This window comes from Oncorhynchus gorbuscha, linkage group LG17, assembly GCF_021184085.1.
Source record: "Oncorhynchus gorbuscha isolate QuinsamMale2020 ecotype Even-year linkage group LG17, OgorEven_v1.0, whole genome shotgun sequence".
Classification (NCBI taxonomy): domain Eukaryota; kingdom Metazoa; phylum Chordata; class Actinopteri; order Salmoniformes; family Salmonidae; genus Oncorhynchus; species Oncorhynchus gorbuscha.
In genome coordinates this window covers 51,870,897-51,896,575 of record NC_060189.1, presented here as the reverse complement: position 1 = coordinate 51,896,575, position 25,679 = coordinate 51,870,897, and the positions used below count along the sequence as shown (strand labels likewise).

The window sequence follows — 25,679 nt, the reverse complement described above, 5'->3', positions numbered from 1 at the left end:
ATAACTCTCCTAACCTGCTATCAAAATGAATTTAGTCACTGGTAGACCTGCCCTGAAAGCAGTGTGTTTCCACTAAGTACCCACTAATGCTGCAGATTATGCACGCTGATGCCACAAGGTCTGCGAACCTCAAAGCACATGCATTTGCGTCTCCGATTGTATTTTGCATCTCAAATGGTATGTGTGCATGTGTTACGCCCCTGAAAACAGGGGAGAAATAATCACGAGAGTGATACGGTGTTGTATTCTCAAGTCAACATTTAGTTCAATGAGAAAAGACCGCGATTTTCCCCAGGAATATGGGTGGAGACCAGAGCAATCGATCTCCGGCTCATAGATTAAGAACATTTCGTAGATCACAGATTAACACTTTTAGGCACTACAAAATAAAGTAATCAATATAACGTTTACACATTACTCTCACAATTCGTACCCTTTGACAGATTTGAACTTTAACACAATTATATGAATGTTATCAATCTCTATCAACTAATACTGAATGCATCTTTTTAACCTTAGATGTTTTAAGATCCTCACATACTATGAATTTACTAATACTTTTTCATGTATAACAGGCTATGAATATTTCCTTTAACCTGTCACACTCTCCCCGACAAAATAAATGTTGTCCCAACATTACCAACATTGTCTTCTTCAACAGTCCGTATGCACTGGACCTAGAAAATCCTCTTCTGTAAGGTAGTACTTGAGCAGAGGTCAAGGGTCACAGTTCAAATATAACTAACAAGTTATATTCACAGTCCATATCTGTTGACCAGCTATATAACATAAGCAGTATTTTCTCATACTATTGATCAACAGTCCATCAATTTTAATTATCTATATGCATAGTCTGCTAATTGTCTCTTTTGACAGTCTGTGAAATCAGACAGTAGTCCATGGTCAAACATGTCAACTCTGTAGTCTCATGTTTGCTGAAGCCCATACATGTAAGGTGGCTGAAAGTAACATTGCTGTATGCTGTAGTGATGGCAGCCATGGAACCAGTCCTGGTGCAGAGTAGACAGGGAACAACTGTGGCTGTGGCTGTATACTGTAGCAGGAAGGGATACCAAGCTGATCATAGGTGATACGTCTTGGAGGGTGTCTCTCTCTTTGTGGCAGCTGGTAGGCTGGTTCCTCAGGTTCAGCAGCATCAGTATATGAAGGAAAGGCACTTGGTGGACGATCATCAGGCAAATTTTCAGCAGGCAAGTTACTCTCCTCAGCAGGCAGGTCTTTAACTGTTGTTGTCTCCTCCAGCTGCTTTTCAACAAGAGGCTGTGCTGGTAGTGTATAAGGGACTGGCACTGCAACTGTCTGTTTCACTGTTGGGGGTCTGTGTTCCCACTCTCTCGCTGGTTCAGCATTCCTCTCCTCAGGTACTGTAGGAGATGTGGGAACCTGTAGTGGCTCATTATGAAGGTCATATTCATCCCCACTATCTTCATCAGAATCTAGAGTCTGTGATGCAGGCTGGTGTCTCTTCATTTTCTGACTTCTGTCCACTTTGGTCATTTCTGGTTGTGTCTCAAAAGGTAAGTGGTCACAGGACATGAGCAGATTTCTGTGCAGGACCCTGGAGCGTCCCCTACCCTTTTCTGGTCTCAATTCATAAATCGGCAGGTCTGAACCCATTTGTCTCACCACTGTGTGAATTGTATCTTCCCAATAGTTACGGAGTTTTCCTGGTCCTCCTCTTGGTGTCAGGTTTTTAATCAGAACTCGCTTGCCAGGCTGTAGCACTGAACTCCTAACTTTAGTGTCATAGTACTTCTTACTTATTTCAGCGGCTTTCTGAGCATTTTCATTTGCAATGGCGTATGCTTCTTCCATCCCTCGTTTCCAGTTCTCCACGTAGTCTCGCTGGTTACTGGAACCTGCCTCTGTGCACAATCCAAAGAGCATATCAACTGGAAGCCTGGGTGATCTCCCAAACAGAAGATAAAATGGTGAATAGCCAGTCACTTCGCAACGGGTGCAGTTATAGGCATAAACCAGTTTGTTCAGAGACTCCTTCCAATTTGACTTTTGTGTCTCAGTTAGTGTCTTTAACATTTGCAACAATGTTCTGTTCATGCGTTCCGCTTGACCGTTTCCCATCGGGTGATAGGGTGTTGTCCTGGACCCCGCCATGCCACTGAGTTTCTTTAACTGATGGAACAACTGATTTTCAAATTCTCCCCCTTGGTCATGGTGGATGCGGGACGGGAACCCAAACTTCAGGGCAAAGTCATTGAAGATGAGATTTGCAGCAGTTTTACCTGACTTTGATGTGGTGGCGTAGGCTTGAGTGAAACGTGTAAAATGATCAACAATCACGAGGATGTACTCATATCCCCCTTTGCATCTGTCGAGATGAAGGAAGTCTATACGTACCAGTTCAAATGGCTGTGTTGTCACAATGTTTGTCAGAGGAGCCCTTGTTGCATGGGCTGGCTTTTTCTGCTTGACACAGCTACAAGTTTTAGTCACATAGTGCTCGATGTCAGATTGCATATATGGCCAGAAGAAACGGTCACATACTAGTGATACAGTGCGGTCAGTACCTTGGTGTCCCATGTTATTGTGCAACTCTTCCATCACTTTACCTTTGTACTGCTCTGGTAGAACTAACTGCTTGCGGGCTTTAGTGATTCTGTACAGAATGCCATCACTGTCTATTGTCAATTTGTCCCATTCTCTGAATAGGCATTTTGTCTTTGGACTGAATTTCTTTTGCTCTTTAACTGGCGGTTTGGAACCCGACAGTTTGAAATTGAACACAGGACAGATGACCGGATCAGATTCTTGTGCTTCTCTTATCCCATCTTTTGGGATCGAGCTGGTTGTTGCAGTGGTTGTCTCACCTTCAGCTGATACTGACATAGATGCAGCTGAAAATGACCAAGGTACAACAGCCTCTTTCTGTACCTCAACTGCTTGTATCGTGGCGGCGATGGTGTCTGGTGGAAGCTCCTCAGAACATTCTCTCATCAGTGACTCTACATCCAGTGGCATCCTTGACAAAGCATCTGCATCACCGTTCTCTCTGCCTGGCCTGTACTTTATTGTAAAGTGGAAATCAGCCAAGTCTGCAACCCACCTGGAAGTGGTTGCGTTCAGTTTTGCAGTAGACAGAATGTAGCAGAGCGGGTTGTTATCGCTGTATACAGTGAAGGTCGGAGCATAGTACAAATAGTCATGGAACTTATCAGTGATTGCCCATTTTAGAGCTAGAAATTCTAGCTTGCTCGAGTGGTAGTGATAGTTCTTCTCAGCTGCTGTTAAGGTTCGAGAGCCATAAGCAATGACCCTAAGTTTCCCCTCTTGCTTTTGATAAAGAACTGCTCCCAAGCCTTGGTGTGACGCATCAGTGTGTACAACAAATGGCTGAGTGAAATCAGGGAAACCTAAAACTGGTGGGTGAAGCAAACACTCAATCAGCTGTTCAAGTGCCTGTTGATGCTGGTCAGTCCACAGGATTGGCTTGTTTGAGGGCACCACATGACTTACTTTCTTTGTTTTTGTTTTCTGTGGGTGGTCAGGTAATTTCTGTGAATCTGCTTTCAGGAGGTCATACAGGCAGCTGGCACTCCTAGCAAAGTCTTTGATGTACTGTCTGTAGTAAGTGAGTAAACCAAGCATTTTTCTGAGCTGGCCCACAGTCTCTGGTCTGATTTCTTTCAATGCTCTTACTTCTTCAAAATCGTCTGGGCCAACTCGGCTGCCCTCTGCAGACACTATTCTGCCCAAATAACGGACCTGGGGTTTAAAGAGCTCACACTTACTTGGTTTGAGTTTAATGCCATACGCTCTGAGACGCTGCAAAACTTTTCGCACATCATTCAGATGGCTATTGAATGTTTTACTGAAAACTAGCGTGTCGTCCAGATAAGGAATGCAGATGTTATCCCGGAGCCCTTCCAAACACTCCTCCATATACCGCTGTAAAGCTGCAGGAGCGTTCATGAGGCCGAATGGCATACGTATCCACTCATAGAGTCCTCACGGGGTCACAAATGCTGTCAGTGGTCTGCTTTCTTCAGAGATGAACCCCTGGTGATACGCTTTCCCCTGATCTAAGAGGGAGAACCAGGAATTACCACCTAAACTGTCCATGATGTCTTGGACCCGAGGGATGAGCTGGCGGTCGGGATGTGTCTTTCTGTTCAGGTCTCTGTAATCTATACACAACCGGAGGGTCCCGTCCTTCTTACGAACGCACACGACAGGTGAAGAATATGAAGAGTTTGACTTCCTAACCCAGCCCTGGACTATGAGGTCATAAATGTAACCCTTCATCTCCTGATACAGTGGCCTGGGCACTGACATGTATGTGCGCTTTACTGGTTAGAGAAATAGTCATTTTCAATCGTTCAATGCAGCCAATGTCTTTGTCTGATCTGGAGAAGGAGTGACACTCTTCTCTAAGCATTTGCCTAACAACCTCTCTCTGCTCTTCGGTTAGGTGAGTTAAAACTACTGGTGGATCCCACTGTTCAGTAGCAGTACATGGGGTTTGAACGCTGGTGTGATTCACTGTGGCTGAGGTGACAGTTTTTTCAAAGACTTGAGCAGGTAACACAGTCATGATGGTTTGTACTGTACCGATGATTGTGCGTCCTAGCAGGGCAATGTCGTGGTCAGTGGGGTTAGAGACATCAAGCAGGATAACTGGAAAAACACCTTTCCTGACTCTGACTAGTGTGTCAAAGAACTCAAAGTCGTCTGGCCACTGTGGGTTCAGGTCTGGCTGGAAAAGCATTGTCATGTCATCTTTGAAAGGCTGGGAAGCTACACGGCACTCAATCTGAATGCTACTGTGTTTTGGTACAGCAACCTTCTCTTTCTTGGTTTTCACTGCGTATTCATCTGTCTGTTCTGCGCTAACAGCCTGTATAAAAGCTCTCACCTTGTTTCTATTGAGGCTTGGGAAAGCTGTTTTTACTGTACTGTATCGTTTAGTCTTTTCGGTCATTGTCAGGATGTACTCGATAACATTGAAACCTATGATGGGATGAGATAGGTGACAGCCTTTCATTACCAGCACTGGGATGATCAGTTCCTTTGTGTGGTCATTTTCAGAGGCTAGCCGAAAAGTTGTTTCAATCCATCCCAGGTACGGCATTTCAGTCCCATTTGCTGCAGTCAACCTTAGATCATCAGGTGAGTCCAGGATTTCTGAAACATCTCTCAGCCTTGCGTTTGGGAGAGATTCCTCTTTCCATCGTTCATCAATGACCGATACCTGAGATCCTGTGTCCCATAGAGCTTGGAGGTGGTGGCGATTCAGGTGACACTCAATAAGGCACTGTCTGCCGACTAGCGAGGTGACCTTACGGGGGTGGCAACCTTGAGCTAGGGATGGTAAAGAGTGGGCATTTTCCTCTGTGCAGGAAAACCTTTCACTGGTAGAGTCAATTTTCAGGTGAGTGCATTTTTTCTTCTGTTTAGTCCAATGTTGGTTTTGACATACTTTGTAACAGTACAGTGTCTCTTTACATGATGAACATTGTTTCAGGTTCTCAAATGAATATTCTCTGGCACAATTTGCACATTTCTGGGACTTTTTGGTAGCTACGGTTAACACTCGTCCCTCAGCGGTAACCTGTTTCCGTTTAAAGGGGCCTCCCTTGATGGTCTGGCTCCCCGGATTTTACATCCAGCTTGAAAATGTTCTCCACTCCCACATCGGAAGCAGTGTGTGCAGCGTGCATCTGTTCTGGCCTGCTGGCAGACAAAACACCTCCTTGGAGCTTGAGCAGAGTGGTTGGTATACCCGTTAAGTGTATATTGATGCTGTGCAGGGTCAAGTGCTTGGGACCGACTGTAGTTGCTGTAATACTGCTGCTGGGAAACAGGTGGCTGGGGGTCCCTATCTGGCCTCCTAACTGGGGGTGGGGCATAGGCACAAGGCGGTGACTGGAACATAGGCTGCTGTAATGTCTCCTTAATCTGAGCAATCTCTGCACTGAGACCTTTTAGAGAAGCTACACCTGTCTTAAATTCAGCTAACTCTGTTAACAATCCTGCGGGTATCTTAGCTTTGGTTTCCTTCACAGGACACTTTGCAGATGGCGTATCTTCTAACTGGACTACACTTACAGTTGTAGCAGGCTGTGGGACATTAAACCGCTTTTTGTTTCGTCTTTCTATCTCATTAGCACAAGCAATGTTAAGCTTCTCTAGCAAAACCTCATCTGATGTTTTGCTCTCTAGCAGGAGAGGCTGCATGTCTATCCTTATACTGTCACACTGGAGACCCGTAAGGACTGTGTGAAAACACATGCTCTGGACTAGAGCAGGGTCATACTTAAGCCCTGATTCTGACTCCTGGGATGCAAACAGTACTTTTTGACTCAAATCTGGGGGGTCTCTTTGCTATGCTGTGCTTCTGAAGCTAGCTGTTTGTAAAGCTTTGTTGCACTCTTCTCTTGGAAGTGGGAACGCAGGATACATCTAAGTGTAGGAAGAGTTAGCTGGAGTTCACCTTCCAAGTAGCTGCGTAGCTGTGAGCCTGGAGAAATAGCCCTGACTACTGCGTCTACTATTTATACCTTAGGATATCCTCTGTTAAGTCCATTTTCAATCTGATGGGCAAGGCTGGAAAAAATCAGTTTTTCTTTCTGGCCCGGTTCACCTATCTGATCAGAAATTTTAAACTCTTTGCGCCAGTATGAGCTGGGCTGTGCATTGGGTGAGAGCGGCACGCTCCCCTGAAGATTGGCATGGTGTTGGGGCTGACGCAGAGAATCACTGGCTTTGGCTGCAGTAATCTGCTCAGTTCCCACCCCTTGTTGTGGGGTTACAGTTCTCAGTTCCTCTATTCTGTGATGTGTTCCGGCTGGTTCAATATCATGGTCAATTTGCCCTGTTTTGTTATCTCTGCCACTGATCATCTCTGTCATTTCGTCTCTAAGTAGCGACAATTCCGACATGCCGCCATCTTCTAACTCTGAGACTTCCTCTCTTCCAAGGAACATCATAATGCGAGTCATTAATGATATGCGGGATTTATCTTTAACATCTCTTCTCTGTTCGCCTGATATTTCAAGGAAATCGCATATCTCTAGTAATTTGTCTTTAGTCAGGGTATGCAATTCTCCTACTACCTCTTCCTGTAGTTCTTCCAAGGCGCTTGTCATGTTGACAGAACAGGAGGAACTTTTACTGTGCACGAGTTGACTCTGAATTAGATGGTCCTTACTGTCTCTTTCAACTCTCTCTCTCTCTCTTCTCTCAGAGGACCTGAGCCTGATGACTCCTTGCAGTCCCCAGTCCACCTGGTCGTGCTGCTGCTCCAGTTTCAACTATTGTGCCTGCGGCTATGGAACCCTGACCTGTTCACCGGATATGCTATCTTGTCCGGAACCTGCTGTTTTCGACTCTCTCTCTCTCTACCGCACCTGTTGTCTCTAACTCCGAATGATCGGCTATGAAAAGCCAATTGACATTTACTCCTGAGGTGCTGACCTGTTGCACCCTCTGCAACCACAGTGATTATTATTATTTTACACTGCTGGTCATCTATGAAGGTTTGAACATCTTGGCCATGTACTGTTATAATCTCCAGCCGGCACAGCCAGAAGAGGACTGGCCACCCCTCACAGCCTGGTTCCTCTCTAGGTTTCTTCCTAGGTTCCTGCCTTTCTAGGGAGTTTTTCCTAGCCCCCGTGCTTCTACATTTGCATTGCTTGCTGTTTGGAGTTTTAGGCTGTGTTTCTGTATAGCACTTTGTGACATCGAGTGATGTAAAATGGCTTTATAAATACATTTGATTATTTGATTGATCAGGAAAATGCCATAGATTACTCTGGCCCATGAAAGCGGTGTCCTGCTCTGCTCTCCAGAGCACAGCGCCACTGAAAGGAGTGATAACTGGGGTGAGGTTGAGTGTTAAGGTGGTTCAACTGAAGTCGGGGATCCCGGTTGTCTGTGTTGCACGCCGTTTGGTGGTGAATGATTCAGTGTGTTTGCCAGATAAAGTCATAGAACTTATCCCGTGAGAGCTTTTGTTACGAACCCAGTACCGTGTTTCAGGTGTCAAGTTTATGGTCAAGTGTACAGGAGGGGATGGGACAAAAGAGTGAGTAGTTTCGGTGGAAAAAGTGGAGTGTGTCAATTGTGGGGATGGCTATGTTGCTGGGGATCAGAAATGTCCTGTGCAAATGAGACAGGGTGAGGTTGCCAGGGTGAGAGCAGTGCATAAAGTGTCATATGCTGAGGCAGTGAGGAAAGTAGAAGATGGTGGGTTAAGGGTGAGGGAGCCTGAGAGGATCCCTGTGAGTAGTAGGCCAGGACAGAGTGACTCCAACAATTTGTGCTTTAGTAAGTCTTCTTGGTGTTTATTGCTATGGTCATTAATTGTACCGCACAGATGGAAAGGAAATCCCAGAAGATTGAATTGGTAGTAACAGCAGCAGAGATGTTTTGGCGTATCAGAGATTTTGTGCACAAAAACTACAGGGGCTTTTGAGAGAAGGATTTCCAGCCTCCCAGGCCGACGGCCTTTTGTAGGATCTGTTAGGGCAAAAGTAGTGGGAAGGGGTGCTGGGGCGTGTTGGGGATAGTGGTATATATGCAGTACCAGTCAAAAGTTTGGACACATCTACTCATTCAAGGGTTTTCTTTATTTTTCTACATTGTAGAATAATAGTGAAGACATCAAAATTATGAAATAGGACATATGGAATCATGTAGTAACAAAACAAGTGTTAAACAAATCAAAATATATTTTATATTTGAGATTCTTCAAAGTAGCCACCCTTTGCCTTGATGACAGCTATGCACACTCTTGGCATTCTCTCAACCAGCTCCATGAGGAATTCTTGAAGGAGTTCCCATATATGCTGAGCACTGCTTTTCCTTCACTCTGTGGTCCAACTCATCCCAAACCATCTCAATTGGTTTGAGATTGGGTGATTGTGATTGGTGATTGTGGAGGCCAGGTGATCTTATGCAGCACTCCATCACTCTCCTTCTTGATCAAATATCCCTTACACAGCCTGGAGGTGTGTTGGGTCATTGTCCTGTTGAAAAACAAATGATAGTCCTAAGCGCAAACCAGATGGGACGGCGTATCGCTGCAGAATGCTGTGGTAGACATGCTGGTTAAGTTTGCCTTGAATTCTAAATAAATCACAGACAGTGTCAACAGCAAAGCACCCCCAAACCATCACACCTCCACCTCCATGCTTCACCAACTCTGCGTCTCGCAAAGATTTTACCTCCCATGCTGTTGGTGGTGGTAACGCACCATCCTCTCTGGCACCATTCGACATCCTGTCTCACCTGCATGTCTTACATCATCTGTGGCGTGAAACACTATTGCAAAAAAAGGGAGAAGGGGAAAATTGAACCACTATCTAACCCTGCACTTATACGCTACTCTCAAAAACCCACCACCCCATCCCACGACTTTGGCCCCAACGATCCTACATCAGACCCGCCCTGTAGATCTTCTGCACTTAAACCTCTCACATCCAAATATGTATCTGCTGCTGCAACTACTACATCTACAATGCCTTCAGGAAGTATTCACACCGCTTGACTTTTTCCACATTTTGTTGTGTTAGAGTGGGATTCATTGTCATTTTTTGGTCAACGATCTACACGATCTACACAAAATAATGTAATGGCTCTGTAATGTCAAAATGTAATGTCAAAATCCTAACATTTTTGACAAATTAATGAAAAATTAAACAATAATCTATATCTTGATGAGATAAGAGTCAGAAACACCTTTGGTGTGAGTCTTTTTGGGTAAGTCTCCCAAGAGATTTGCACACCTGAGCTGTACAATATTTGCCAATTATTCTTGATCATTGCTCGATAGCCATTTTCAAGTCTTCCCATAGATTCTCAAGCCGATTTAAGTCAAAATTGTATGCCAAAAGTAAGCCACTCAGGAACATTCAATGTCGTCTTGATAAGCAACTCCAGTGTCGATTTGGCCTTGTGTTTGAAGTTATCGTCATGCTGAAAGGTGAATTCGTCTCCCAGTGTCTGTTGAAAAGCAGACTGAACCAGGTTTTCCTCTAGGATTTTGCCTGTGCTTAGCTATATTCCGTTTCAGTTTATCCCCCCCAAAAACTCCCTAGTCCTTGCCGATGACAAGCATACCCATAACATGATGTTTGAAGAGTGGTACTCAGTGACACGCTTTGTATTCAGGACATAAGTCGCTCTGGATAAGAGCGTCTGCTAAATGACTTAAATGTTAAATGTTAAATAAAGTTCCTTTCTTTGACACATTGTTTGCCTTGTTGCAAACAGGATGCATGTTGTGGAATATTTTTATTCAGCAAAAGGCTTCCTTCTGTTCACTCTGACAATCAGGTTAGTATTGTGGAGTAATTACAATGTTGTTGATCCATCCTCAGTTCTCTCATATCACAACCATTAAACTCTGTAACTGTTTTATAATCACCATCGGCCTTGTGGTGAAATCCCTGAGCAGTTCCTTCCTTTCTGACGCCTGTATCTTTGTAGTGACTGGGATTTATACACCATCCAAAGCCTAATTAATAACTTCACCATGCTCAAAGAGATGTTGAGCGTCATTTAAAAAAATATTTGTACACATCTACCAGTCGTTGCCGTTCTTTGTGAGGTATTGAAAAATCTTCCTGGTCTTTGTGGTTCAATCTGTGCTTGAAATTCACTACTCGATTGAGGGACCTTACAGATAATTGTATGTTTTGGGTACAGAGATGGGGTAGTCATTGAAAAAAATCACGTTAACCACTATTATTGAACACAGAATGAGTCCATGATGCAACTTATGTGATTTGTTAAAACACATTTTTATTCCTGAATTTATTTAGGCTTGCCATAACGAAGGGGTTGAATATTTATTGACTCAAGACATTTCAGCTTATCATTTTTAATTAATTTGTAAACATTTCTAAAAACAAAATTCCACCGTTTCTCTTTAACATTGTCTGATGTTGCTCCCCCTCCCTGAGCCTTGGCTCTAGTCATGTAATTTGAGTGCAATACCTGATCGAAATGGACGCGGCCGTGTGAATCGGAAGGTCCCATGGACGTGCACACTGGGTCGCGATCCATGAACATGTGTAAAGGGGAGTGGGTCGCGACATTTGGATTTGTCTCAAAGCTTTCCCTGTAATCTAAATGTCTGTCTCCTAGGTGACGATCTGCATTCCATGTGGGAGGAACGTAGCCCTTCACTTTCACAGTCACTTTATCTACGATGAGACCCTCCCTTTCCTTATCTAGGCACCATTCAGAGTATACACTACTACTGTACCGGTTCCAGTCCCCTCTAGACAGATCAGTCTGTGTCTCTAAACCCAAGGGCATGATGCCAGGATCCATCGCTGTAGTGTAAGAACAAGACAGATCATCAACACCAGTGTGTAATGTGTCACCATCTCCAAGGGAATGAACCATCCTCTGGCTCTGGTGACATACCGGTAAATACTCTGAGCCAGGAAGACAGCCCAGTGTTCCCAGCCCCAGTCTCTCTGGGTCTGATGCTGTGTGTAAGAGCCTTAGTGTTACAGTTAAACTTTTGGTGTCTGTCTCTGACTTAAGGAAGGTGTTCTGCATTCCTCTGACCTCTGTGATGCTGTGTTGGGTCCTGGGCTGCGAGGCGAGATGCTCCGTGGCTACAGGGGGGTGCTCCAGACGCTGCTCCAGTCTGGATGTCTCTGCTGTGTCGTGGGTCCTCCTCTCCTTCAGTCCTCTTCTGCTTGACCAGAGACGATCCTCCAGGACCTGCAGCCACTGCATCTACAGACTGACACAAGAAGAGAGGAGGTTATTACCGGCATATGAGTTGAATTGGATAACAACGTCATAGGGAAGTCTCACAAGCTCCCCTATCCTCCTGAGACCCAGCAATTCATTTTTGCCCTCATGCCATACATGCCACTGTGTCAAGTCCTATTTTCATTTGAGAGGACATTCTTGGCATTTCCAGATTAAATAAGAGCTTGTTAATAAAAGTTCTCTGTTCATATTTACTGTTAACTGAGTCATTATTTCCACTACAGTGCAAATATAATACAACACATGTGAACAAATATTTGTTCACATTTGTTTCTTTGTAACCTGCTTTTGTTCACCCCAAAAAATATAAACATTTCAAACCCTTTTTTTTGTTGACTCAGGTGGCTATGGCAGATAAATTAGAACGTACGTGTGGGCAAGTTAATACCGGAGGTTAGTACTGTACACATTTTATTTACAAAGTAACTGTAATTTTTTATGCAGCAATATTACACTAATCTCTATCATGATAACATGCTGGGTTGAGGTTCCACTCCCCTCATCAATAGTGATTGGTTGGTCATCTCTCCATGTATTGTGTCCCACTGGCCTCACAGAGATCCTGTGGCCTCCAGTGAGATGTCCTTCACCTGAGAGAGTGATTGGGGGAAAAGAGGTGGTTAGGTTAGGTATTGTCAATGCTCAGCTGTATATTTATTTACACTATCTAGAATTGGCGAGGATGTAAGGTAACACTTATCAATTTCTTGATATACTGTTTATTGATTATATTATGTAACATTCATCTTGACTAAATAATAGTAAAATCAGTAAATCAAGAATCTAGTTAGAATATAATATTTTGTGTCTTTGCGCAAGATAGCTAAGTAAATCAGGGGAATTATTACTTTATCAAAAACTGACCAAAATGTAATTCTAGGAAACACATCTGAACACATGTACAGAGGGGAACGGGGCGACAGACACGCAGCTATATATGAAATGGGACGCAGCCTCCACCTCCTTCAACATTTTCTTTCTGGCTTTGAGACATTTCCAAATTAAACACGACATGGTCGTCTACGAGTTTACAGATATCTGTCTACCACGACTGCATTCGCTAGGACCTCCACGATGGAGGCTATTTGAGTGTGATAAACCATACAGTTAGCCATGATTGTTAGCAGCTAGCTACCTAGCGTTACCTAAACATCGATCAACCAAGTCCTGTCTCCAACGCGAACTAAAGTCTACACGGGGTAAGTATGTGATGCTGTGCTGTTAAATTTGTCATATTTGAGTTCCAACATTATGTTAATAAACGTTTAAATAACAACAATAAAAGCGTAAACGTGGTAATTGTTGGTCACTGTTTACTTCCGTTTACACTGAAGACAAAGGATCTTATTGGTTGGCGTCATAGCTCAAAGGGTGTGGCTAAATGAAAAGGTAATGCGCACAGTTTTTTGAAATACGGTAAAGCTTATTACGTTACATGTCAAATCTCATATTCGTGATCAGTATCTTTCAAACTCAATGCAGACTTGTTTAGAAAGAGCAGTGTTTTAGCAAGAACAGATTAGAATATAATTACTTTATTCCATCTACATCCCCTCTAAGGTAAATATGCAACTGTGTTTTATCTATCCTCGGTTTACTGTCTCTCTAAACACATGTATTTACAAGCCTGGACCCTCCTCTGCTTGGAAGAGAGAGAGGTGATAGAGATTTCACAGACACACTCCCTCAGGTACGTACACACAGATAATAAACACACTTTTTAAAATGGACTGTTTACCCATCCCCACTACGTTTGAGTCCTATAGTGAAGTTATAGAATGACTTAATTGTTGTGAAACCCATCATGGTGGACATAAATGATGTTGTGGATAAATATGAGTCAGCTATGAGTCAAACGTCAGACAAACCTGACTAAACTATTTTGACGTGTACAGTAGGTGTTTGTTAGTGTGTAGGTATATTTAGTAAGTGTATATTGGTTATAAAGCACTGTTGTGTGTATGCAGAATAGGGTGAGATCAGATGTGATGTATATTAAAGAGATTCTCAATGAAAGTATTAGAATGAAAAGTCCCATTTTGTGTTTAATAAAGTGTTAAATACACCATATGAAAACTACAAATACGTCTCAACTAAAAATATGCATGAACTTGATAAACATTCTCATTAAAAGAGTCTTGGGGAAAAAATTAAGTAGTTGAATGGAAGTAATGTCACAGGCATTTGTGAACATCATAAATACACTGAACAAAAAACTTGGCTTCCAAGTGAGTGGGCCTATGCCCTCCAAGGCCCACCCATGGCTGCACCCCTGCCCAGTCATGTGATATCAATAGGGCCCAATTCATTTATTTCAATTGACTCAGTAAAATCTTTTAAAATTGTTGCATGTAGCATTAATTTTTGTTCATGTATAAATTCCTTATACAGTGAGTGTACAAAACGTTATGAACTTTCCATGACATGAAGAAATATGATCTCTTATTGTTGTCACTTGTTAAATCCACTTCAATCCGTGTAGATGAAGGGGAGGAGATGGGTTAAAGGAGGATCTTTAAGCCTTGGGACAATTTAGACACGGATTGTGTATGTGTGCCATTCAGAGGGTGAATGGGCAAGACAAAATATTTAAGTGCCTTTGAATGGGGTATCATAGTTGGTGCCAGGCGCAACAGTTTGTGTCAAGAACTGCAATGCTCCTGGGTTTTTCACACCCAACAGTTTCCCGTATGTATCAAGAATGGTCCACCAGCCAAAGGACATCCAGACAATTTGACACAACTGTGGGAAGCATTGGAGGCAATATGGGCCAGCATTCCTGTGGAACACTTTCGACACCTTGTAGAGTCAATGCCCCGACAAATTGAAGCTGTTCTGAGGGCAAAAAGGGGGGTGCAACTAAATATTAGGAAGGTGTTCTTAATGTTTTGTGCATTCAGTGTATATCACACAATGTCTGGATGCATATTCTACCAAAGAATATCTGTTACTCTCGATATTCTAAATGCATCTGTGGATCTTTCCTGCTGACAACAATGACAATTATTCTTTCTCTTTACTGCTGGGTTTAATCTAAACCTCAGAAGGTATTGAGTGATACGGTTCCTTTCTATGTTATACAGTGGAATGGTCATTCTGCTGGTGTATCCTGAGGCAGCTCCTCTCTGAGAACCTCTTCCTGCAGTGTGTACAGGCGAACGGCCTTTCTCCTGTGTGAACCTTCAGGTGCCTATTCAGCTGGTGCTTGCGGGAGAACCTCTTCTCACACTGGAGGCAGCTGTAGGGTTTCTCCCCTGTGTGTACCCTCTGATGCCTCTTCAGGTCACCAGTCTGAGCAAAGCACATGTGACACTGGGTACAACTGAAGGGTTTTACCCCTGTGTGGACCCTCTGGTGGATCTGCACCTGTTTTGGGAAACTGAAGGCTTTCCCACAGAACGAACACGGGAAGCGCTTCTCTTTGCCACCAGATCGACTGACAGCATTAATCCTAATTCTGTAATTTGTCAATGGGCTTGTGTAGCCATTTAGTGTTGAGGCACTGGCATTGTCTGAGGTTTGGTTTAACATTAGGAGAGTGTGAGGAGGACGAAGGTCAGGGGGTGTCTGTGATGTCGCAGGGTCCATGTTCCAGTTGATAGATCCTATAGAAGGTATGCTGAAGGCAGCATCTGTTAGCGAGTTAACCTGAGGCGCCATCAGTCTCTCTGAATCACAACTATAGGAGCAGGACGGAGCATCGTTAACAGAGTCTGTTTCTGTTCTCTCCCGTTGCATACGGACACCTCTCTGTCCACGCAGACCAAATCTACACCTCACCCTGGTCTCGGCCAGTCTGTTGTCATGGAGACTAAATTCGTACGTTGTTTTGTGTTCCATTGTCTGTTCCTGGTTGTGGTCAACAGTGTTGTTCCCCAGCCCAGAATTGAGGATGCTGTCCCAGCCGCTGACGTCCACTATGTCGCCTCTGGTCCTGGCCTGCTCAGTGATGTTGTCCCCCAGGCCCTTGGCTGCACCCGTCTGAGTCTGGGAATCCAAGATGGCCACCCAGTCTCCTCTGTTAGCCTCCACCCAACCACCTGCAGGAAGACGTTACAAAATATACTCTAAAAAACATGGCAGAGAACTCTACATGTTGAGATTTTAAGTCAATTACCTGGTGAAGTTCATACATTATAATGTGTTTTGTATGTAAACATAAATTGTATTGATTTCATTTTCTGAATGAAGAAAAAAGAATAGCCAGGCACATCACTATTCACATTGAGGTATATCTATTAGCAGTGACCACTTTTTGACTATGGCCGTGATGGCATTCTATTCACTCTAATTATGCTAAATTCTCCGAGTAAATCGTCTAACATTTGAACCATATATGGTAGAGACATGGGGCGTGGACTATTGTTTTCCTGCTGTAAACCATCATTGAATTGACATATTTTATTAAAACCATGAAAGAAAAAATAATTGTATGGGTGAACATGTGATGCTAGGGGATACATGACAATGGGATTCGATGAGTTCTAGCTTCCGTTGCTAGGGTTGTTGGTCGAACTTCCAACATTTTGACCGGCCTACGTAATGAACCAAACGTCCGTTGCGATACTATTCTTTTTCTGATGTCATTTACTATTGAATGGACATATTGTTATGAACCTTGAATGAAAAAATTGTTATTGGTGAATATCCAATGTTATGTTCTAATATGTACAGTCACCTCAAATTATTGACACCCTTGATAAAGATGAGCATAAAAGACCGTATACAATAAATAATTCAAATGCTGAGATATATTGTATGCTCAAATTATATTCTTTGATAATAACACAATTGGTCAGAGATTTTGTTTAACAAACAATAAAAATACATCTCAAAGATAGGTGTCAAAGTTATGGGCACCCCTGTTTTCAATACTCCAGCACACACCGTTTGCGAGGAGAACAACACAGAGACGTTTTCTAAAATGTTTTATGAGATTGGAGAACCCATTGGGAATGAACTTACACCATTCCTCCATACAGAATCTCTCCCGATCCTTGATATCCTTCATTTGTGCTTGTGGACTGTCCTCTTCAAACCACATGTTTTCAATGGGGTTGATGTCCGGAGACTGAAATGGCCTTTGCAAAATGTTGATTTTTGCGGTCAATTAACCATTTCTTTGTGGATGTTGATGTGTGCTTGGGGTTTATTGTCTTGCTGGAAGATCCACTTGCGGACTAGTTTCACCCTCCTGGCAGAGGCAACCAGGTTTTTGGCTAAAATGTCCTGGTACTGGGTAAAGTTCATGATGACGTTGACCTTAACAAGGGCCCCAGGACCAAAGGAAGCTAAATACCCCCATAACGTCAAAGATCCATCACCATATGCTTCCGTTTTTCTACACCAAACCCACCACTGGTGTGCATGGCCAAAGAGCTTTATTTTCCTGTCAATTGACCAGAGCACCTTTTGGAGTTTTCTAAATGGGATTGGTACTTGAAACCAGTACAATGAGGAGCTAGCGTCTTGTAGGAGTGACACCACCTGTCGGAAGACAATGTGCTATATGTATTTCTCCCTTACCTTGCTCCCCCATCTTTAGTCCACTCAGCAGGTCAATGCTCTCTGGTCCGTCTTCTATTGTCTCCTCTTTGACCAGCAGCAGATCAGGCTTCCCATCCTCCATGTCTACTGACTGTAAGAGATACAGAGTGAGAGGATGTTGGATCAAGAAATCTGATATAAGCACCCGGCTATGGAGAGGCTTTGTGGATACAGTCCCTGAACGAATACCATTCAGACAGTAGTTCACAGTAGGCTCACCTCAGTGAGACTGTGTGTGGTCCTGTGCTGCTCAGCTGGTTCCTCTGTGAGTTCAGGAGGAGGTGTAGTCTGGTTGTCCGCCATGACCATGTTCCCCTCAGGGTTCCCCAGAGCCTCCTCCTTTACCAGCAGCACCTCTAGTCCCTCCTGGAAGAGACAGGTGATACAGACATACACTCCCTCAGGTACGTACACAGAAACACACTTTAAACAGTGTTTACCCATCCACAATACATTTGATTCCTATACTGTAGTTACAGAATGATTTCATTGTTGTTAAACCCATCATGGTGGACATAAATATGATGCTGTGGATAAATATGAGTCAGCTATGATAAGTCAAAAGTCAGACAAACCTGACTAAACTATTTTGATGTGTATAATAGTTATAAAGCGCTGTTGGGTTTTTGCAAAATAGGGTGAGATCAGATGTGATGTATACTAAAGAGAGTGGAAATGAAAGTCTTAGAATGAATAGTCCCATTTTGTATTTATTAAACAAAGTTTTAAAATACACCACATGAAAACCACACATACATGTGTCAACAACAAACAAAAAAAATATCACTTAAACTAGAACAGCCTCAATTTGTCAGGGCATGGACTCCACAAGGTGTTGAAAGAGTGCCACAGGGATGCTGGTCTATGTTGACCCCAAGGCTTCCCAAAAGTTGTGTCAAGTTGGCTGGATGTCCTTTGGGTGGTGGACCATTCTTGATACATGAGCATAAAAACCTCAGCAGTGTTGCAGTTCTTGACACACTCAAACCTGTGCGCCTTGCACCTACTACCATACCCCGTTCAAAGGCATTTAAATCTATTATCTTGCCCATTCACCCTCTGAATGGCACACATGCACAATCCATGCCTCAATTGTCTCAAGGCTTAAAAATCCTTCTTTAACCTGTCTCCTCCCCTTCATCGAAACTAATTGAAGTGGATTTAACAAATGATATTAACAAGGGATCGTAGTTTTCACCTGGTCAGTCTGTCATGGAAAGAGCAGGTGTTTCTAATGTTTTGTATACTTATTGTATATACAGTTGAAGTTAGAAGTTTTACATACACCTGAGCCAAATACATTTAAACTCAGTTTTTCACAATTCCTGACATTTAATCCTAGTACAAAATTCATTGTCCTAGGTCAGTTAGGATCACCACTTTATTTTAAGAATGTGAAATGTCAGAATAATACTAGAGAGAATGATTTATTTCAGCTTTTATTTCTTTCATCACATTCCCAGTGGGTCAGAAGTTTACATACACTCAATTAGTATTTGGTAGCATTGCCTTGAAATTGTTTATCTTGGGTCAAACATTTTGGGTAGCCTTCCACAAGCTTCCCACAATAAGTTGGGTGAATTGGGGCCTATTCCTCCTGACAGAGCTGGTGTAACTGAGTAAGGTTTGTGGCTTCTTCCTTGCTGAGCGGCCTTTCAGGCTATGTTGATATAGGACTCGTTTTACTGTGGATATAGATACTTTTGTACCCGTTTCCTCCAGCATCTTCACAAGGTCCTTTGCTGTTGTTCTGGGATTGATTTGCACTTTTCACACTAAATTACGTTCATCTCTAGGAGACAGAACACGTCTCCTTCCTGAGCTGTATGACGGCTGTGTGGTCCCATGGTGTTTATACTTGCGTACTATTGTTTGTACAGATGAACCTGGTACCTTCAGGGATTTGGAAATTGCTCCCAAGGATGAACCAGACTTGTGGAGGTCTACAAATTTTTTTCCTGAGGTCTTGGCTGATTTCTTTTGATTTTCCCATAATGTCAAGCAAAGAGCCACTGAGTTTGAAGGTAGGCCTTGAAATACATCCACAGGTACACCTTCAATTGATTCAAATTATGTCAAATAGCCTAACAAAAGCTTCTCAGGCCATGAGATAATTTTCTGTAATTTTCCAAGCTGTTTAGAGGCACAGTCAACTTAGTGCATGTAAACTTCTAACCCACTGGAATTGTGATACAATGAATTAAGTAAAATAATGTGACTATAAACAATTGTTGGAAAAACTAGATGTCCTAACCGACTTGCCAAAACTATAGTTTGTGGTTTTCCTACTTACAAAGCATGTAGAGGTCTGTCATTTTTATCATAGGTACACTTCAACTGTGAGAGATGGAATCTAAAACAAAAAAAAACAGAAAATCACATTGTATGATTTTTAAGTAATTAATTTGCATTTTATTGCATGGCATAAGTATTTGATCACCTACCAACCAGTAAGTATTTCGGTTCTCACAGACCTGTTAGTTTTTCTTTAAGAAGCCCTCCTGTTCTCCACTCATTACCTGTATTAACTGCACCTGTTTGAACTCGTTACCTGTATAAAATACACCTGTCCGCACACTCAATCAAACAGACTCCAACCGCTCCACAATGGTCAAGACCAGAGAGCTGTGTAAGAACATCAGGGATAAAATTGTAGACCTGCACAAGGCTGGAATGGGCTACAGGACAATAGGCAAGCAGCTTGGTGAAAAGGAAACAACTGTTGGCGCAATTATTGTGAAATGGAAAAAGTTCAAGATGACGGTCAATCACCCTCGGTCTGGGGCTCCATGCAAGGTCTCACCTCGTGGGGCATCAATGATCATGAGGAAGGTGAGGGATCAGCTCAACTACACGGCAGGATCTGGTCAATGACCTGAAGAGAGCTGGGACCACAGTCTCAAAGAAAAGCATGAGTAACACACTACGCCGTCATAGACTAAAATCCTGCAGTGCACGCAAGGTCCCCCTGTTCAAGCCAGCGCATGTCCAGGCCCAATGAAGTTTGCCAATGACCCTCTGGATGATCCAGAGGAGGAATGGGAGAAGGCCATGTGGTCTGATGAGACAAAAATAGAGCTTTTTGGTCTAACCTCCACTTGCCGTGTTTGGAGGAAGAAGAAGGATGAGTACAACCCCAAGAACACCATCCTAACCGTGAAGCATTGAAGATGGGTCGTGGCTGGGTCTTCCAGCATGACAACGACCCAAAACATACAGCCAGGGCAACTAAGGAGTGGCTCCGTATGAAGCATCTCAAGGTCCTGGAGTGGCCGAGCCAGTCTCCAGACCTGAACCCAATAGAAAATCTTTGGAGGGAGCTGAAAGTCCATATTGCCCAGCAACAGCGCCCAAAACCTGAAGGATCTGGAGAAGGTCTGTATGGAGGAGTGAGACAAAATCCCTGCTGCAGTGTGTGCAAACCTGGTCAAGAACTACAGGATGTGTATGATCTCTGTAATTGCAAACAAAGGTTTCTGTACCAGATATTAAGTTATGCTTTTCTGATGTATCAAATACTTATGTCATGCAATAAAATGCAAATTAATTACTTAAAAATCATACAATGTAATTTTCTGGATTTTAGATTCCGCCTCTCACAGTTGAAGTGATGATATGATAAAGATTAGACCTCTACATGCTTTGTAAGTAGGAAAACTTGCAACATCGGCAGTGTATCAAATACTTGTTCTCCTCACTGTATATATATCACACAATGTCTGCATGCAATATTCTACCCAGAAATATTGAACATTGAAATCTGTCACTCTCGTTATTCCAGATGCATCTGTGGATATTTTCTTTCATGCAGGGTTTGATCTAAATAATCAGCAGCTATCCAGTTGAATGGTTGTTCTGCTGGTGTATCCTGAGGTAGCTCCTCTCCGAGAAACTCTTTCCCCCGTGTGGACCTTCAGGTGCATTTTCTGCCGGTGCTGGTGGGAGAATCTCTTCTCACACTGGGGGCCGCTGTAGAGTTCTCCCCTGTGTGGACCCTCTGATGCCTTTTCAGGTTGAACGAGTGGGAGAAACTGGCCCGGCAAAGGTGGCAGACGAACGGTTTCTCCCCTGTGTGGACCCTCTGGTGTCTCTTCAGGTTGCCAGCCTCAGCGAAGCGCATATGACACTGGGTACAGTTGAAGGGTTTCTCCCCTGTGTGGACCCTCTGGTGAATCTCCACCTTCTGGAGGCAGCTGAAGCCTTTGTTACAGAACATGCAGAGGAACGGTTTGTCTTTACTATTGCCTGATGTTGCGCCCCCTCCATGTACCTGGGCTCTAACCCTGTCGTTTGAGTTCAATACGTGATCAAAAAGGACGTGGCCGTGTGAATCAGAAGGCCCCATCGACATGGACACTGGGTCGCATTCCCTGAACACGTGTAAAGGGGAGTGGGTCGCGACATTTAGATTTGTCTCTAAGTTTTTCCTGTAATCTAAGAAGTCACTGTTGTTGCCCTGCGAGTGTTGTTCTCCTAAGTGAGTTTCGTCTGGATTCCATATCAGAGGACTGTCACCCTCCACTTTCACAGTCACCTCATCTTCGACCAGACCCGCCCCTTTCTTATCTAGGCACCCTTCAGAGTATACATTTGTACTGTACTGGTTCCAGTCCCCTCTCATTGGATTAGTCTGTGTATCAAAGCCCACAGGCATGTCACCAGGTATCATCTCTGTCTCTGTAGCATATGAACAGGACAGATCATTGCCAGTCTGTAGCGTGTCACCTGAGTCCCGATGGGACAGAACCGTCCTCGGGCTCAGGTTACCGCAAAGTAAATACTCTGAGTGGGGAGCAGGAGTACAGCCCAGTCGCTCCAGCACCGTTAAAGTCTTTGTATCGGTCTCTGACTTGAGGACAGTGTTCGGCTTTCCACTGACCTCCGTGATGCTGTGTCGGCTCCTGGGCTGTGCTGGGGCAGTGGTGGGGTCCTCCGTGGCTACAGGGGGCACTCCAGTCTGGATGTCTCTACTGTGCCGTAGGTCATCCTCTCCTTCAGACCTCTCCTGCTTAACCCCAGGACCTGCAGCTTCTGCATCTGCAGACTGACACAAGAGAGGAGGTTATTATGAAAGTCCTGCCTACTTCCTGTTTCCAGTCCCATATACTTCCTGTTTCCAGTCCCATATGGTTCTTGCATGGGCTTCAACCTTATATCATCAAATTCACAACGCAGTCATATAAGATACCTGAAAACATTTTACTCTTAAGAAGTACGACACATTGGTGAAAGTTAGTCTAATTTGAACTACAACTCAGCAGCCTCACAGGACAATAAAAACCTGATAGTGACCGTCCGTTCTGCGTTTTATATTAGATTACACTGGAGCTTTTGTCTGAACGTTGCCAGACAGTACTTTTTTATAAAGGCAAAAAATATATATGTTTTTTTGTAGACCGACAAACTGTCGAAAGACAAAGACTTGTTCAGCTGTTGGGAGTTGTAGTTCTAATGAAACAGTTATAACGTTTCGGCTTTGCTTCTTCTTGGCTGTCAAATAAGATGAAAACCGGTATATGGTGGGTAAATTCACTCGGAAACACATACATTTTGATATGTCTTATATGACCGTGTTTTATGAATTTTACGATGCAAATTATTAACCTACAAAACTAGAAACAAGAAAGTAGATGATGAGTAGAGATGTCTCAAAGGGAGAACTGGGCCCAAAATCTGTCTTCTCCAGAAGGTGGCATTTGTTGTTTCTTTTGCTCACTAAGTGTGTAGTTTTTATATAGAGTTCAATGAGTGTCAAATTTGGTTAACAAATGTTATGACTTATTTGCTACATGTGACTTAATTGACTGAATAGAATTTATAATAATTAGGTTGTTTTGAGTGTACTTAAGACAGATGGTTACTTAATACAAAAACAAACCAAAGGTTGCGATTTAGAATCTCATCATGGACAATTTTAGCTACACTGTACAAAAATATAAAAGCAACATGTAAAGAGTTGGACCAATGTTTCATGAGCTGAAATAAAAGATCCCAGACGCACAAAAAACGATCCCAGACGCACAAAAAACGTTTTTCTCTCAAATGTGGTGCACAAATGTGTTTACATCTCTGTTAGTGAGCATTTCTGCTTTTCCAGAATAATCCATCCACGTGACAGGTGTCATTGCACAGGTTCACCTTGTGCCGGGGACAATAAAAAGGACACTCTAAAATGTGCAGTTTTGTCACACAACAGAATGCCACAGATGTTTGAGGGAGCATGCAACTAGTATACTGACTACAGGAATGTCCACCAGAGCTGTTGCCAGATAATGTAGTGTTCATTTCTCTACCATAAGCCACCTCCAACATTGTTTTAGAGAATTTGGCAGTACGTCCAACCAGCCTCACAACCGCAGACCATGTGTATGGCGTCCTGTGGGCGAGCAGTTTGCTACTGACCCTTAAGAATTCGATAACAATGTCATAGGGAAGTCTCACAAGTTCCCCTATGGCAGATAAATAAGGATGTACAAATGAATAGCTGACCTCTATCATGATGACGTGCTGGGTTGAGGTTCCACTCTCATCAACAGTGATTGGTTGGTCATCTCTCCATGTATTGTGTTGTGCTGGCTTCACAACCCTCCTGTGGCCTCCAGTGAGATGTCCTTCACCTGAGAGAGTGATTGGGGGAGAAGAGGTGGATGGTTAGCTATTGTCAATGCTCAGTGGTATATTGTAAACTATTGGCAGTTTTGACAAGATTTGGAAAGGATGTAAGGTAACACTTATCATAACTTCTTAATATACTATTATTCATATGTATTGTGTTCCATCTATCACATTGTTTTCATTGAGTAAATAATAGGAAATGTAGATAATCAATAATCTGGTTAGAATATGATGTGTCTTTATGCAAAATAAGTAATTAGAGGAATTACTGCACACTATTCAAAAACTGACCAAGACCCAATTCTGGGTAACACATATGAACACGTGCAGAGGGGAATTGGGGGACAGGCACTAAACCATATAAACATCGACAGGCTGCGCAGCCTCTGCCTTCCAGGAAATGTACCTCTTGCTATGCTTCGGTGTCGGTCGAGGATCTTGACACTACTGGGATGACTGGCGGGGACGCGCTCCCGTGCCACCTTCAGTTCCAGCAGCTGTAGTTTCCTCCGCAGTGTCTTGTTTTCTTTCTGGCTTTGAGAAATTTCCAAACGAAACACTGCATAGTCGTCGTCTACGAGTTTACAAATGTCTGCCACGGCTGCATTCGCTAGCACCTCCATGATGGAGGCTATTTGAGTGTGAAAAACCATACAGTTAGCCATTGTTAGCAGCTAGGTAGATAACATCTATCAACTAAGTCCTATATCCAACGAGAATTAAAGACTATATGGGCTAAGTATGTGATGCTGTGCGGTTAAATTTGTCATATTTTGATTTCCATGGTGTCAATAAACGTCCAAATAAAAACGCAAATGTGGAAATTGTTCTTGGTCACTGTTCACTTCCGTTTACACAGAAGAGAAACGACGTTATTGGTTGGCGTCATAGCTCAAAGGGTGTGGTTAAATGAAAACGTTACGTTCGCTAGTCATGTGCGGGTCAGTTTTTTGTTCACCCGCAATTGCTAATAACTTATCCGCAACCGCCCGACTAAACGTGATAAAGTGAACATCTAAGTCCTGCACCCGACCCATACCCGCAAATATAGAAAATCCGATGTAGGCTACTGTCAAATATATCGGAACGATATTTTGACAGAGGCCGCAATGATTTTTTTGTTGCTGCCTAATTTAGATATGTTTCTGCGTATCATTTCCGACATTTTGGTAGTCAACATATACTTGTATACATGTAGCTTGTCTCCTGTTATTATATTACAATCATTTCGCTACACCCACAATAACATCTGATAAAAATGTGTATGTGACCTATAACATTTGATTTTGATATGTTGCCCTAGAAGATGAAATAAAACCTTGCTCAACAGAATGTCACAAATGATTGAATGAATATTTCAATGGGTGAATTTTTCACCGGCACTTCTGCTTCTTTCGTTTAGGGACCAGGGAGAAAATGCAAAATCCAAAATATGTTCTGTGCAAAATGTCCGTTTGATCGGTTGTAAAGGAAATAGAAACCTGTGAAATCACGAAAACATTGTTTTGTAAGATTTCAGTTGGGCTTGGAAGCATATTTGATTTGATTTATTAGGATCCCCATTAGCCGATGCAAATGGCAACGGCTAGTTCCACTGGTGTCCGACACATAAGGAAAAAGACAGTTTACATAACTTTAAAAACATGAACATGTAGTGTGTGTGTGTGTGCATCTGTCAGTTACACATACATGTCAGTACATACATAGAAGTAGGACACGCCCCCCCACCCATTGAGAGA

The 25,679-nt window shown here is 43.1% G+C and overlaps 2 protein-coding genes across 3 annotated transcripts in view; both read right to left on the bottom strand.

Moving 5' to 3' along the window:
* The window catches only part of LOC124001614 (gastrula zinc finger protein 5-1-like), a 532,153-nt gene that overhangs the window by 280,411 nt on the left and 226,063 nt on the right, over window positions 1-25,679 (bottom strand). The window lies entirely within an intron of this gene.
* LOC124001636 lies at window positions 14,553-24,803 on the bottom strand. Its single transcript, XM_046308610.1, has 6 exons — window positions 24,347-24,803; window positions 23,815-23,942; window positions 22,205-22,369; window positions 17,545-17,691; window positions 17,305-17,416; window positions 14,553-15,818 (listed from the first exon to the last, which is right to left on the bottom strand). The coding sequence occupies exons 1-6, from the start codon at window positions 24,603-24,605 to the stop codon at window positions 14,854-14,856; spliced, it is 1,776 nt and encodes a 591-aa protein (XP_046164566.1). The 5' UTR covers window positions 24,606-24,803; the 3' UTR covers window positions 14,553-14,853.

Excerpts from the sequence above, each read along its gene's own strand:
- LOC124001636 (XM_046308610.1), bottom strand. The coding sequence starts at position 24,605 with ATGGCTAACTGTATGGTTTTTCACACTCAAATAGCCTCCATCATGGAG. Across the intron at positions 23,943-24,346 it reads ACACCGAAGCATAGCAAGAG|GTGAAGGACATCTCACTGGA; the intron begins GTACATTTCCTG and ends TCACTCTCTCAG. Across the intron at positions 17,417-17,544 it reads CCACACACAGTCTCACTGAG|TCAGTAGACATGGAGGATGG; the intron begins GTGAGCCTACTG and ends TATCTCTTACAG.